Source organism: Elaeis guineensis, chromosome 14 (genome assembly GCF_000442705.2).
Source record: "Elaeis guineensis isolate ETL-2024a chromosome 14, EG11, whole genome shotgun sequence".
Taxonomy (NCBI): Eukaryota; Viridiplantae; Streptophyta; class Magnoliopsida; order Arecales; family Arecaceae; genus Elaeis; species Elaeis guineensis.
This window is the reverse complement of record NC_026006.2, coordinates 52,662,351-52,677,479: the sequence shown is the minus strand read 5'-3', so window position 1 is coordinate 52,677,479 and position 15,129 is coordinate 52,662,351. Positions and strand designations below refer to the sequence as shown.

At 36.3% G+C, this 15,129-nt stretch overlaps 1 protein-coding gene across 1 annotated transcript; it reads left to right on the top strand.

The window, feature by feature from the left end:
• The first annotated feature begins 2,504 nt into the window (after positions 1-2,504).
• On the top strand, positions 2,505-11,839 carry LOC105057727 (protein N-terminal glutamine amidohydrolase). The gene is made up of 6 exons (XM_010940421.3): positions 2,505-2,781; positions 5,741-5,846; positions 7,097-7,174; positions 7,332-7,474; positions 10,847-10,971; positions 11,534-11,839. The coding sequence occupies exons 1-6, from the start codon at positions 2,633-2,635 to the stop codon at positions 11,689-11,691; spliced, it is 759 nt and encodes a 252-aa protein (XP_010938723.2). The 5' UTR covers positions 2,505-2,632; the 3' UTR covers positions 11,692-11,839.
• Positions 11,840-15,129: the final 3,290 nt, after the last annotated feature.

The following is a 15,129-nucleotide window of genomic DNA, read 5'->3' as shown; positions in this document are numbered from 1 at the left end:
AGCATTTAAAGAGCAAATTCTCAGTCACTTCTCAACACTTTAAAGAGTTTATTTTTATTTTTATTTTTGTGCTGAAATTTCTTATCCTTATACTTTGATTCTTTACAAGTTTTTTTGGGAGAAAAAAACTTAGGGTAAAGGCCAATTCAAGCCCCAAATTGGACTTTATAGATTTTGATTGGTGAGCCTGTAAAACCAACTGGATTGATTGTGAATCTAAAAAATAATCGGTGTAAGATTTTGGTTGATGATCCCAGAAAATCAATTGGATTTATTTATGAACTCGGATAAAACAAACATGTTGTAATTAAGAGGATTATAGTAAAATTTTCAAGAGACTCTTGCAGGGTGAATATAGGTGCAGGATTATATCGAATCACTATAAATGATTGTGTTTATCTTGTACCTTTTATTCTCTTTTTTTATATGACTTGTATCATTTTAATTCTTACATACTTTTACTTTTTCTGCTGCTACACATTGTTTATTCTTCACAAACACTCAAATAAATTTAATTTGAAGTACATTCTTGTTTAAATTGTTAATTTAGTTAAAATTTTTAAAGAATCCAATTTATCTGTCTTCTTTCTTGGGTTGCAACCTCTAGGCAACAGATAAATAAATTCGCTTTATGATTTTGGATCTAAGATATATTAGTTATGAATTTTGATAGGATGGATCACTTTTTATAGCTTAAGAATAAGGGCAGTTTGGACAGAAAGGTGATGGATAAAACTTTATAAGAAATATTTTAGAATTCAAAAACTGTTATCTTTAGGTGTATAGATATTTAATTTTTTCAAAATAACATAAGCTCTATAACTCACTTCGCTTTTAGACCTTAAGACTTATGAAGCATGAGGAATTAGTTTCATTCAAAAATTTATTGGCCCAAACCCATTTAGAGCCTAATATTTATAACATACCTCTTCATAGAGATCCACGTTATCTTTTTATAACGTACAAGTGGGGTTAAACTTGATCGAAGACCAACAGCGTTGCTCCAAAAAAGAGAGTGCCATATCATTGCTCACAAAAGAAAGCACCCCAAACAGTTCAAGAGATATGCTAGTTGGATTAAAAGGGTCCAACATCTGCGATAACTAAACCCAAATGAGTAGGGGTGTAAGAGGTTTTTGAGGAATAAAGTTTGAAAAGAATATCTCTTACATTGATGAAGGGAGGGTTGTCTCATGAAATATATGTATATTGGTGTTTGGTTGAAGGAATAAGTACAGAAAATTACTGAAGCTAATAAGATGTATTTATTGCATGTTGAAATTTAGTGGTAGTTCAGATTTTATCCCAAAAACCAAATTACCCTCTCAATTTTTTGAATGTTTATAGGATGGATAGCAGCAAAATGTAATTGAAGAAAAATGGGACAAGCTTATTCTACAGTGTATAATAGTGGAATAGTACTAATAGCTTCATGGATATAAACCCCTATTCCATGAGTCTTCTTAATATTTAGCAAGGATGTCTCCCACGTGAGCATAGAGAAATTCTTTGTACACCTTAGGCAGTGTAAAAAATTCGACGTGAAGTGCATCACTTTATGTGATTAGTCCATGTAGCCACTACTTTTCAATATATATTTATTATTTGCAGTTCCATTTTTTTGTTTAAAAATTTTGTATGACAAAAATATCGCTGCTCTTTGAAAAAAATTATGATATCCTGTGGTATATTATTGACTTTCTACATGCAAAATAACTTCCTGCATGCAGGATGTTATAATATGGCCTAGGATGTCATAATATAGAAGAGATATTTTTGTTCAACCATTTTTCAATATATATTTAATCCTGTAATTTCATTTTTTCAATTAAAAATTTTGAATGACGAAAATGTCTCAGCTCTTTAAAAAAAGTTATGATATTTTATGGTATATTATGATATCCTGCATCAAAATTATACTTTCTATACGCAAGGTGTTATAATATGGACATAAGATGTCATAATTTTTTTAAAGAGGAAGGGTATTTTCATCATTCAAAATTTTCAAACGAAAAAATGAATTTGTAGTCATTAAATGCGTGTTGAGAAGTGATGGTTTCATGAATTAATTACATAAGGCGGTGCCTGCATATCAGATTTTCTATACCACCCGCGGTGTACAAAGAATTTCCCACAAGCATGCTCACCACCAAAGGCTCTCTATGAGCTGGCTTGTGCCACGGGTGCAGCCTGCCTGGCCTGCTGAAGCCCAAAACTGTTTTGGGTTTTCGGCCCGATGATCCCGGCCAGGCAGTCAGGATGTTTTTAATTTATTTTGTATTATTTGTTTATGTTGGATTATAGACTTCATGAATGGTTCTCGTTGCTTTGTGAAGATAATGAGATAGAAGTCATACCATAGGTTGTGGATAATATTTTATCATATTACGTATATTTTAAAATAAAATTTAAAATATTTTTAATATTTTTTAAAAATTAAGAAATGGTCAAGTTCAAATCCCCACGTCGAAGGGCCGGGCTCGGCTCTGGAAGGTAGCCCAAGCTGAAGCTGTCCCATGAACAGGTCCTGATACCGACTTGTAGGGTATGGCAACCTCGCAGTCTGCGTCTCACCGTGCAACTTTCCCAAACGATCAGAAGAAATCCCGAACCCCCAGGGGCCGTGGCATCCATGGCCGACGGCGGAGAAGTTCCCGAGGACCAAGGCAGCAACCGCCCTCCAACTCCGGTCTCGTCCGCTGCCCCTCTTCCGTCTCCGTCGACGGCCACCGGCCCCTTCCACCTCGACATCTCCACTTTCACCCACACTCCTTTCTACTGGTAACCTTCTCTCTTATCGTCCCTCAATTTCCTCGTTCTTTAGTGTGATTCTTGCACTACACCTTCGGTCCTGGCACTGCATTATTAGATAATTAGAGAAAGAGGGAATTTTTCTTTTTAATTATAGTGATTTTTTTCTTTTTATTGTAACTTTCATGGTTGTGGAATGGGACCATGAGACCGTCTGTGGGTGAATATTGGCTAATTAATTGATATTGTGCTTTTCTTTTCTTTTTTTTATGGCACTATACAACATGCTGGCTTTAAAAAATATAAAAAAACGTATATTGTTTTGGTTGGATTTCAATTCACAACCACCTGCCAGCTGGTGCAGACCAGAGATGCTGGTGTAGCTGTCAGACCGACAATCCTTGTTATTGAGGATCAAAGTATGTCTACTAAAAGGTGACAAAGTTTTATAATTGGCTTTCAACAAGATGCCAATCCTCTGAGTTGCCGGGCATTTTTGGGGAAGAGAGGAGCCTGTCATGAAATCTGAAGAACTAGTTGGTGATAGGAAGGCTTAACTTTCGACTTATCAGTTAGAATGTTGGATACTTTAAGATCATGTACTGGAGAGAAATTTTTTTGAGGTTCTGTTGGATTTGGAATGCATGATGAGAGAATAAGATGATCTTTCATCTTTGAGGTGCAGGTTATTTGCAAATGATACAAATTGAACATGATACTATTGATGAACAAAATCAAGGCCCAGCCAAGTCAATTTTTTAAGTTGATGGTTACTAGAGATATTTTGCTTTATCCTTTCGTGCAGGCTTCTTGATTAATAACCATGCTATTTTGATTGGATAAGGCTTGATTCTTGTCCTCATAGGGCATAAATGCTCGTTTGAGTTATCTTGTAAAATTATATTTTGGTCCATTCTACCTAGCACAACATCTAGAACTCCAATTTTCAGACTTTAAAGTGGATGAAATAAAGCCGATTATTTACATTTTTCTATCTTTTTGGAGAACCTTATTGCTTTTAAATTTGTATGCATTCTTCAGATGTTCTTCCTTCTGCTCTCTCTCTCCCTCCCTCTGTCTCTCAGGTATGCCTGCTATTGAGCCATACGACTCAGTACAGCTAACCTTGGCTGGAAAATATAGAACCTTGAATTCATATGAGCACAACTTGGTTGAAGGATTTTTTTTGGTTGAGGATGTTCGAGCCATGATACTCAGTGGAATTAACTCCATGCCTTTCTGGAAAGTACAGTATTGATCGGTTTAATCAATCTTGCAAAACTGATACCAAAGACTTTACCAATTTGTCAATTAGGGAAAAACCTGAAAGTATGAGGTACATTTCTAAAAAAAATCTAAGACTGAATATTAAATAGATTGATGCAACCAAACTAGTTGCTTCATGTTTTAAAGAGAAAGAAGGAATTATCACAATGCTTGTTGTCGCCATAGCCCTTATCCATGATTTTTGTTGAACCCAATTTATGCAAGGACCACCTTCTGAAACAGGACTTTAGATACAAAAATATTACATCAGTCACTTGAAGGATTTGTAGTAAAAGGGAAAGAAGTTACTAAGTTGACCAACTTCATGCTCAGTTGTGCATGAAAAGTTTGATATAGTAGTCTTATCACTTAAACTAATGTTTGCTTCCTTATTAGTCTTTTTCTGGGCTTGATACTGCTCCTTCTGTTCAGTGATGATTTTCTCATGTTATGTAGCTTTTTTTAAGGGCTGACTGCTAATGCCATGATCACCAGAGTTTTGTTAATAAGGGATGATTTTCTCAACAAGCAGGGAAAATTGTATTAAACTGGTTGAGGCAGTGAAATTTCTCTGTGTACATGGGAAGCGGCCAGAGGATTTACATATTGCAGTAAGGCACATTTAAAGAAACTTGTGTTGTAGAATGGAAGAATAAAAATCTACTCCAAATTGCTCAAGTCTTTATGCTGGGGTTGTGACATTCTCGCAGAATTAAATAACCCCAACCGGCTCTCTCCCAACCCCCCACCACCGCCCCCCCCACCACAAGCCCCCCAACCCCCTTCTCCTTGTGGCTTGGCATGGGAAATATATCAAGTTTTTGAGTTTCCTTTGAACTCTGTATTGTCATTGAAGATTTTAGGTTTTTAAATTCTATATGTAATTTGGTTTCTCATTGTAACTAAGATTATTTATCCCTCTGCCATAGGGTTCAATCTAAACCAGAGAAACAACATATTTGTTGCAGAGAAAATACTATTACCAGCTCGTTTATGGTACCCATATTATTGAGGAAGGCTCCCTTCCTACAAGGCCATTGCTTTATATCATTTTTTCCTTAAATTTATCTCTTCCCTATGGTGGCTTCAAGTTTGATTACACCACAGAGGTTTCTCTTTTGAAAACTTCTTGTAGACTAGTACCATGTGGTAGTTGACTTAGTTTAATCAATTTCATTCTTATCGACCTATGCATGTTTTATCTCTTGCCTTCTGTACTTAACAGGTCTCAGGCAGAAAATAGGATATGCTTTAGATTCTTTTCTGTGGGCAGTAATGATTGCCACAAAAAAACACACCAGTGGCATGGATTGACGCATGTTTCATCTATTAGCATTGATCATCTTGGCTTAGGTGGCTAAAAGACAATTCTAAGAATTTAACTTGTCTAGATATGCTATCTTTTATTAAACTTCAATGCCTCATGGTTCAGATTCACATAAAGTAAGGGTGTTGTCTTTTTTAATTTGCCAAGTGGAATCATTTTTTTCTATTTGCTAAGTGGAATCATTTTTTTATTAAGCCAAAGTGGACTTATTTATTTTCATTTTCTTTTCTCATTGAATAAAATACATGTGAGTGGCATGGGCGGTGCTAATTTTCTCCATTATTAGCACACCATATACTTCTTCAATTGTCTTCTTTCTTATTTTTTGAGTTTTCGTCAATTTATACACAACTCACTGCTAGGAGTTTCTGATTTTTACTTACTATTGTTTAATAGTGAGGAGAATATCTATTTGCTTTGCAAGAAATTATGTACAATTGAGGTTGCTGATCCAACAGGGGTTGATCTTTTTGTCGTGTTCATATCCAATGAAGAGAAAAAGGTATATCTCTTTCATTTGTGTCTTCCTTTCCCAAACATAATTCAAATCTCATTAAGCCAACAGAGTTTTTATTTTATTTTCTTGTTATTTTTTACTCCGTCCTTATTTTGCTTTCAGTACTCCATAGTCCATAGTTTTAATTACTTATTTTATGATGTATTGACTTGTGATGTTAGTATGCAAAGAAATGGAATATCATGACTTTTATGATAGAGGAATAGTTTTCAAACCTTATGTTTTATGTGTTGGAGTATAACCTTGCATTGCATGGCCAATTGGCCATAGTTGAAGTAAATGTGAAAACATTGCCTACTAAAAATCTATGCTTTCTTTTATTATTATAAAAAAAAAAAAAAAAAAAAAAAACTCTAGATTCTAGACAAACCTACAATAGAAATAGGAATGGTTTGAAGTAAATAGAAAAAACTGAGAGCATATCCATGCATGCCAATTTTGTGTCATACACCAAAATACATGCCATGAGTTTCAGTTCAAGGATCAACATGGCATGGTACCCACAAGTACCATGCAGACCCATGACCAGCATGGGTATAAAAACAGTACCCAAGTTCTTACTTGGGATAAGATGCTTTCTGGAGAATCACAATGCAGTGATGAAGAACTACTAAATGGATGTTTGATTTTACAACATTTTCTTTTCAGAATGCATAAAAGAAACTCCTTACCAAGGTTTCTCACTTGGCTTCAAAAGGTTTTTTTTGACTTCCCGTAAGAATATCTCTGAATTTTGATAAAGCTTTCATGTTGAATGACAAGATGAATAGTGGGTTTTCAGCATCCTTTTCAAACCAAAAATCCTAATTCACCCTATATATCTTTAAAAAAGAAACTCCGTAAAACACCTTCATGTTCTTTATCTTCTCTTCTTTGTTAATTCAGGTCACTCATGCTTATAATCATAATAATAACAAGTGTGTAAATGATAGGCCCATCATCTTAAGTTTCTCCACCAAAAAAAAAAATTTTTTTTTTTGGCAGCCTGTAAGATCATACATTGTAAAGAGAGTCTATCCTCTCAAAAAAAAAAAAAAAAAATCCATAAACTCACTGATTCTCATAGTATGGGCATACCTGCTTGATCAGTTTATCCTAACTGTTCAAGCTATTGAAGAAAGTTATATATGCTGAAAATTATTGTTCATGAAAATTTCCAACATTTCTAATCCTACTTTTCTTTTTACCTGGATATTTTGTGATTCCTGATGCAATGATTTTTGATACACCTTTAGGTTCCACTATGGTATCAGAAGGCTAGTAAAAGAATTGATGGACTGGTGTTGTGGGACTACCATGTGATCTGCATTCAGGTGAATGCTGAAATTTTTCAGAATTCTGCAATTAACTGGGCCTGACTAGTCAAACAATTTATTTTCTTGAGAATGTTACAGGCTATTTAGGTATACTCCTTTCTAATTTCTGAATACTGATATAGGCATTTGTCTCGTGACTGCTCCTGATACACAGGGCAAGTCACAGAGAAACAGAGAAGGCAATGCTCATCCTCTGGTATGGGATTTGGATTCAAGTCTTCCTTTCCCTTTCCCTCTTAACCAATATTTTGATGAAGCTATTCGCCCACTTTTGTTTCTCAATTCCAGATATAGCAGGTATTCTTTCCCTTAAACATGAACAGTTGTGCACGATATTATGATGGCTTGCATTTAAATTATATACTGAAATAGATACAAAACACACTATGTATGTATATGCTTTTGCACATCCGGATATATACCTTACATATGCATACATGTTGTGGAAAAAATAAGTTTATAGATGTACGTTTTCATTCATGTGTATCCATACGTATATACATGTATGATTATATATGTGCATGCATATAATTGGACTATATATAGTTCTCCAAAAACAATTAAGGAGCTTAATGTCAATAATTAAGTAATTGCTACATGAATTACATCATAGTACCTAGATTTTGCTGCTACATCGTTGCATTTGTTGCATAAATTGCTCCTTGCCCGATGCTTGCTTTGTAGATTCTTCCAATTCCCTCACCCAAATTATGATGTCATCATACCAATGAAGTCGTGGCTATCTTAACAACATGAACAGAAACCTGTCAATCAAGATGATGCTGTTGGGTAAATTTTGCATCACAATAATGCTTAATTTAGCCATCCAAACGACCTTAATTTTATAAACCAACTTGCATATTGAAGGGAATAAAATCCCAGATTCAAACATTTTGAAGAAGAATTGATTTCCAAACCGAAGTCCTTTTCCTTAATGAAGGGCTGCTAACTTCGACATATTTATGTGTCTCCTGGTAAGAATGAACACGTTTAAAATTTTGAGAGTATGCATGACTTGGAGCAATCGCTTTGGCAAGATTGTTCATATAGAAAAGAAGTGATAAGGCCAAAAGTCACAAATGGTAAATTAGTACATCAACACATCAAAGAGAGGCCAATGAAAACAGACTGGTCAATGGAAAACATATCAGAAGATGAGTGTGCAGTCGAGGAAGAGAGATTGGGCTCAACTTGGAGCCATCACAAGTAATGATGTGAGAGACAGGTGAGAGGCATGCACATAATTGGAGTGTGAATCCCAACACTTAGACTCCTTACAGCCAATAAGATATCTTGGGATGTGATAATCTATTTTCTGAAAACAACTGAGAGTTTTGTAGGGACTAATTTTGAGCCCCCCACCCCCCATGGGCCCCCCCCCGCCCACTTTTTAGCTTGATTTGCTTCCCAGAATAGTGAATGGCAAATTCTAGGAGTTATTTAGTTGGTGACAAGCTATTTATGCCTTTTGTTTCTTTTTATTGGTATTTGGTCATTGAGTGTCTGCTCCTAGGCTTAAAAGCACTGAAAACTGCTTGTAGGGATCTTAATTTGAACTTGGCAATGCAACCTATTTGTTTTCTTAGGTGAATGTTCTGGTGCATATTTGAATTCCTTGGACTTCTTGTGCCCTTCTACTCTTGTTTTTCCATTTTTTAGCTCCTTACGTTCTTTTTATGAATAAAATGTCGAAACATGTTAGAGATGAAATCTCACTTAGACCATATCCTACTACTGTCATCCATATATCCTCTCATTTGTCCTTCCTCTAAACCATAACCCGTAGGTTTAGAAATTTAAGTTCAAACTGCCCCCTTCTAGTCCTAATGAAACAGAAATAAATTAAATCGAATGCTTTACATGGTGTCTCATGGGTGATATAGCTTACATATTGATGCCTTAGATTTTCCAGAGAAAGATATTTGTGTCTTTGGAAGGAACTAATACACAAAATGAAGGTTGTTTGACACTTAAATGTCCATGTTTATTATTGCTTCAATTTCTTTTCTGCCATTTTAAAAGCAGAAACATGATATTTGTGGCAAGAAACATGTTTGGTAGCATCCTTATTGTTTTTCATTTTTGTAAATCATTTCCAAAACTTGAAAACCTTGGTGGGGAAATTTTTTGCTCTCAATAAAAAAAAAAGGTGAAGGAAGATATTTGTCATCCCTTAACCGCGATCTCCACCATTACCACCATGGCATTCATCATCATCACTACCCCTTCACCTCTGTTACCAGTGCCTGCTATCACTGCTATTCTCACCACCATTATGGTCACTGCCCTCAGCGCCACTACCGTGGCAACCAACCATGTCCCCATACCCCTCCACCAGCACTACCACCATCCTCATAGCTACCACCTCTATGGCCACTACCCACCACGGTCATCATTCCATCCTCACCACTGTGCTATTATATTGCTGCCACTACTGCTTCACATGGTTACCACCACAACAATGCTTTCCACTGCCACCCACCACTACCACTTGCCACTGCCATTAACCACCTCTACCAGCACCAATTAGTACTACCAAAACTGTCACCACCATGACTGCAACAACTAGTTGGACTAACAAAATTTGTGCCACAATACCTTTCTACCTTCATTGCCACCAAACTTCTTTCCATTTCAGAACACAGAAAAGAAAACAAAAAAAGGGAAAAAAATATAAAAACAAAAAATGTTTACGATATGAAAGCAGCCAAACAAAACAAAACTTCTCTGCTGTGTAATTTGTCTATTTATGGTGAAACCGATGGTTCAAAGCTCATTGCATGGGGTGTATCAGTCACTCACTTGTATGGTGAGCATCGCATTGAAAAAAGTATTGACTGGTATAGTTTGATATGGTTGGTATGACCTTGGTACGGCCTATTGGGGCCCAAGTTTTTCTTGCCTTCTTTTATCGTTTTAATGCTATGTTTTTACATAACTATGATATATGTTTTGATTTAAATGCCCTAGTTATCCTAGTCAACATGCAAGAAAGTTTTCTGTTGTTAGTTCAACACAAAATTCATCATAACTCACAATGAAAACTTCATTAAGAAAATATATTCATGCGTTAAAAATAGAAATGCAATTAGGTTACCAGAAACTTAGTGCACCCTGGATTCATGTGCCACTAAATTCACATAATCCCTACATTTAAATTTCCACTTTTTTTTAAAGGGCTAATTATGGAGGCCGTTACCCAGCTAGCGGCTTGTTTCTAGCCCTAAACCTGGCAATTCAAGTTCACTTATGTGAGAATCCTCCTTGTTCTCACCTCCAAACTCCCTCGTGTAGCTGATATCACCTTCATATGCTCGAAAAGGGGAAAAATCCAAAGTTCAGGGGAGCTGATTGCTACTGGGTGATGCCAATCAGTTTGACAATGATTCGGGACCAGTCTGCCCCAGTTCAATGTCATTTAAGCAGTTCAAGCCTGATTCAACAAAATCAGGTGAATGAGCCCTGCAGTGCTGCAACTGACTAGTGCAGTACATTACAACTGTTTGGGCTTGCATGCACAAGTTTCAAATCTTTAAATAAAAAACGGTTTAAGAAACACAACAGCGGGAAGCACTTTTAACAGCATCAATTTACATGCCTTAACATGTCTCATTTCTAAAAGTTTATTAAATCATTCCACAAGTAACTGAACAAGCATATCCTTTACAGGCTTTTTCGGGTGGTTCATGCTCCCATGTTTCTTCATTTCTTTGCATCAGATAGAGGGCACATGAAGGATTCCCAAGGGAATTGGATTTCCTTGCCACCTAATTACGGACCTATCATCGCTGAAGGTACAATCTTGTAGTTTACCAAAACCATACTTTAACATGTGAACTGCTCCTGATTGTTTCTGATTCCAATGATAATTATAATATTGGCATTTGACTTTTTTATACATAGATCGCTTTACAAGATGTTTTGAGTCCTTGTTACACAATTTAAATGGTCTAAATTTATTTCGACTATTTTTTTCATGCTTGTCAGGATTTTTTTTTTTTTTAATGATGAAGATCTGATTAAGTTGAAGGGACTCTACTAATGGTCTTTAATATATCCAGTATTCTTTAGAGAAGTAATTTAACTAGTATATTTGTTACCATAATATGTTTATAACTTACTGGGAATTTACTGAGTTGACTCAGAACTCAGATTATCTGTTCTAGATTTGAAGTGAATACTGCATGCTATCTCGCTGTCCAAATATTCAATTCTTTTTATTTCTATATGTTCTCCTTATGTGCCTGAAGCTTTCCTCATGTCATTTGTTGTCAAGATACTATATTAATGCGTTAAGCATTTTGGGCATTCTGGACACTCATCCCATTTCTCTTCCTCTTTTCTGTATTCATGTAGATGGAACCATGAATAATCTTAATGAGTACCTCCAAATGAATGCTGCAGACGTTGTGACAAACTTAGAGGACTTCATTGATGGTGTATACTCCAGCAAATATGGTGTGGTGGTAAGTGAAAGAACGCTGAAAGACTTCTTTTCTCAAATCTATCAGTGATATTTTTTGCTTTTATTCTTATAATGAGAATATATTGTATTCAAAGTGATCATTGTACGAAGAAATTCTATAACAAATTTTGATAACTAACCATTGGAAGCTTTGGATAATTTATTGATCCAAATACATTTCTAAGTTACTAACCTTATCATTTGTTTAGATAACAACTTTTTTCTGTAATTCTGTTCCATAATAGTGGGGCGTTCTTGTCGAATTCCTCCTCATTTTCACAATATGTCATGTTTTTAGCTTCACCGGTCATTCAAAATATGAAATATTTCCCTACCAATTGATTGCTCATCAGATTGCTGATTAATTTAAAAACCAGAAGTGGACTGCAAAATTCAATGTCTATTTATAAATCTGTTTCATTGTTAAGAAAAAAGGTTCATTGTGCTTGAGACAGTGAGGTGCCTGGAACCACCGTTGATGGAGATAACCTCTCTCTTAAATCAAATAAAATATTATCTTTCCTTTATTTCCTTGCTGTTATTGCTTTTTGTTAAAATATTTTGTCTGAAGTTGGATTTGATCCTGCGGCCTCTCAAGAGGACCAGAACTTGAGTCTGGCCCCTTAGACCACTCAGCTATCCTGGCCTGTTTTTAAGATTATTATGCTTATTTTTTCAGCCATTCTTGTCTTTTGGGAGACCCGTTATCTACTCTCATATTTGCCAAGTTTGGAGAAACTAAACTATGCCTGGTTGGGGGGAGCTGAGACTCTGAAATTGGAATGAAAATAAGTGACTCCTATTCTAATTGTTTATTTTGAGGTGGGGGAGTGGAGAGGGTGCATTTTGATTTCAAATATGGAGAGGAACGAAAATGTTCTAATCTTATAAAAATCAATCTCGAAGGCGGGGGGGGGGGGGGGGGGGGCGCGCTGTGTGCCATCCTGGAGAGGAATGAGAATTTCCTAATCCTTTAAAAATCAATCTCTATTCTTTCTTAATACTCAAATCCTTTTCTAATTCCGATACTGGTTATGAACTAGACACGTTGGGGGGATAGAGCCATTCCAATTCTTAGTCTTCTGATTCCGATTTTAATTGAGAAACAAATGCACTCTTATTGTCATGGTATGAACTCAGGCAATTCCATTTCAATAAGACTATAGTTGTGATCGATCAATTTTCTAAGTAGAGCCGGCCAGAATTACTTTTATGATGCAGGAATATATGTGCAGTCAGTTGGCCGGAAGTTTCTGTGTCAAATGGGCAAAGCTATATGATGGCATTTTTCAACCAAAAGCAAAGATATGAGTGCATAAGTGTCTCTTCTTCTAGTAGTGGCCATAAAGCGTTTCTTTGTAATTTGCCAATGAAGCAAAAGCTCAGCTATCATGGTGAATCCTGTTTCTTTGCTTTCTGCCTAAAAATAAGGAAGGCATGAGAGTTATAGGTTCTTAACTTTTCAGTTGAGAGTAACCAAGCATCTTTCCGAATAAATGTGTCATCATCATAGTATATATAACATAAAAGCTCTTGAGGTGGGAAGCCAAAGAAGCAAACTGTTTATAATAGCTCAAACTTGGTTCAATAACATGCATGCTTAAACTCATTCAAGTAGGAAGGTAGGCAAGCTTGAAAACATTTTAAAGCTCGAGTCATAAACAATCTAACTTTGAACACTTTGGTTATAAAAAAGTAAATAGTAGCTCGGTTCAACATGACACAAAGCTGGTTCGGCCTTGATTAAAATCAGAGCAATCTGAATTTCCCAATATGATGTCGAGGTTGGCTCGGGCCAAGTCTTAGTAACTTGTTGCCCGGCTCTACTCGTTTGCACCCTTTCCTGCACTCAAAAAAATAAAAAACACGCGCAAAGAAAAAAAATTCTATCTTTTGTATTTGTCCATCCAAAGGAAAATTTTGGATTTTTTATCAAAATAAAATTTATTTTAAAAAAATTATCAAAATAATGCTCTTTCTAAAATATTTATGAAAATATTGCTCCATAAGATGACTTTATATGCTGACTCATCACCTTGCCCTCCACTTAGAGTATGGAGTCAGTAGCAAGAGATCCGCCCTATAGTAGGGCTACTCATAGAGTCGCCCTATGGTAGGGTGACTCATAAGATGATTTTGTCGGGTCTAAACATCAATCCACACCTCTCCCTTCCCTCTCTCCATCACTTAGAAAAAATCCCTCTCCTCTCATCGAATTGCTCCCCACGTGCCTCCCCAACGACCCTCTCGGTCTCCGATGCGAGAACCTCCCTCCCTCTTCCTCTCGGTCTCAGACGCGAGAACACCCCTCCCTCTCCCTCTCGGTCCCTGACAGCCCTTCCTCCTCCTCTCGGCCCATCCCCACTCCCTCCCTGGCGTACCGCCGCTCTCTCTCTATCCTCTTGGTCCCTGGTGCGAGAACCCCCCTCCCTCTCCCTCTTGGTCCCCGACAGCCCTCCCTCCCTAGCTGGGCTCGCCCTCCCTCCTCTCAGCCCACCCCCACTTCCTCTCCGGCATACCGCCGTCCCTCATTCCTCTCGGTCTGCCCCCTTTCCTCCCCTGACATATCGCCGCCCCTCCCTCATCCTCTCGACGGTCCCCGTCGCCCCTCTCTGCCCCCCCGCCCGCCTCCCTCCTGACGATCCCCGGCACCCCTGCCCTCCCAGTGGATGTGTTGCGCTGCCCCACCCACACCCCCATCAAGTATATGCTTGTATTTTAATTTTTTATTTTTTTATATAAATTAAAAATTTATTTCTTCATACGGTCAGTTTAGAAGGAAGATAAATTTAATTTATAAATAATATTAATTTTATCTAAATAATATTAATTTATAAATAAATTATCAAAATAGTTTCTTACTCAGTCATTTATTTTTAAACATTTTGCATTGCATAGAATCATAGACCTATCTTTTAATTAATGTACATATTCTAAAGCATCCGTACAGTTATATTTTTTTGCACGGATAGGAGAATTATATACATTGATTAATTGATTGTCCGATTTGGATAGTTTAAAAATTATAATTAAGTTTATAGATAATTATGATAATTAAACGATGCATAATAGAAGTCGAAAGAAATTTCGAATAGTATTTTCTTTTATTTCTCCTCACATATTTTCAACCGTGTGAGGAGAACTAAAGAAAATACTGTCAAAATTTTTTTCGGCCCTTATTGCGTATCGTTTGATTACTGTAATTACCTATAGAATTAATGCAATTTCTGAATGAGATAGGACCTAACTTTAACTATTAGTCAGTGATAAGATACATTTATTATGTAAGTTATTTTAAATATTAAGTACTTCCATTTGTTTATATGTTCATGCAGTTACTTTTCACAATGATTTTCAACAAAATGAATCCAAATCTTGTCACTATTATCTTCCATCGAAATGGGAAGATCAGTTATGATGCCAATGGTATATATTATGATGGTGGAAGGATTCGAATGACCATGATAGGCCGTAATACAACATACCA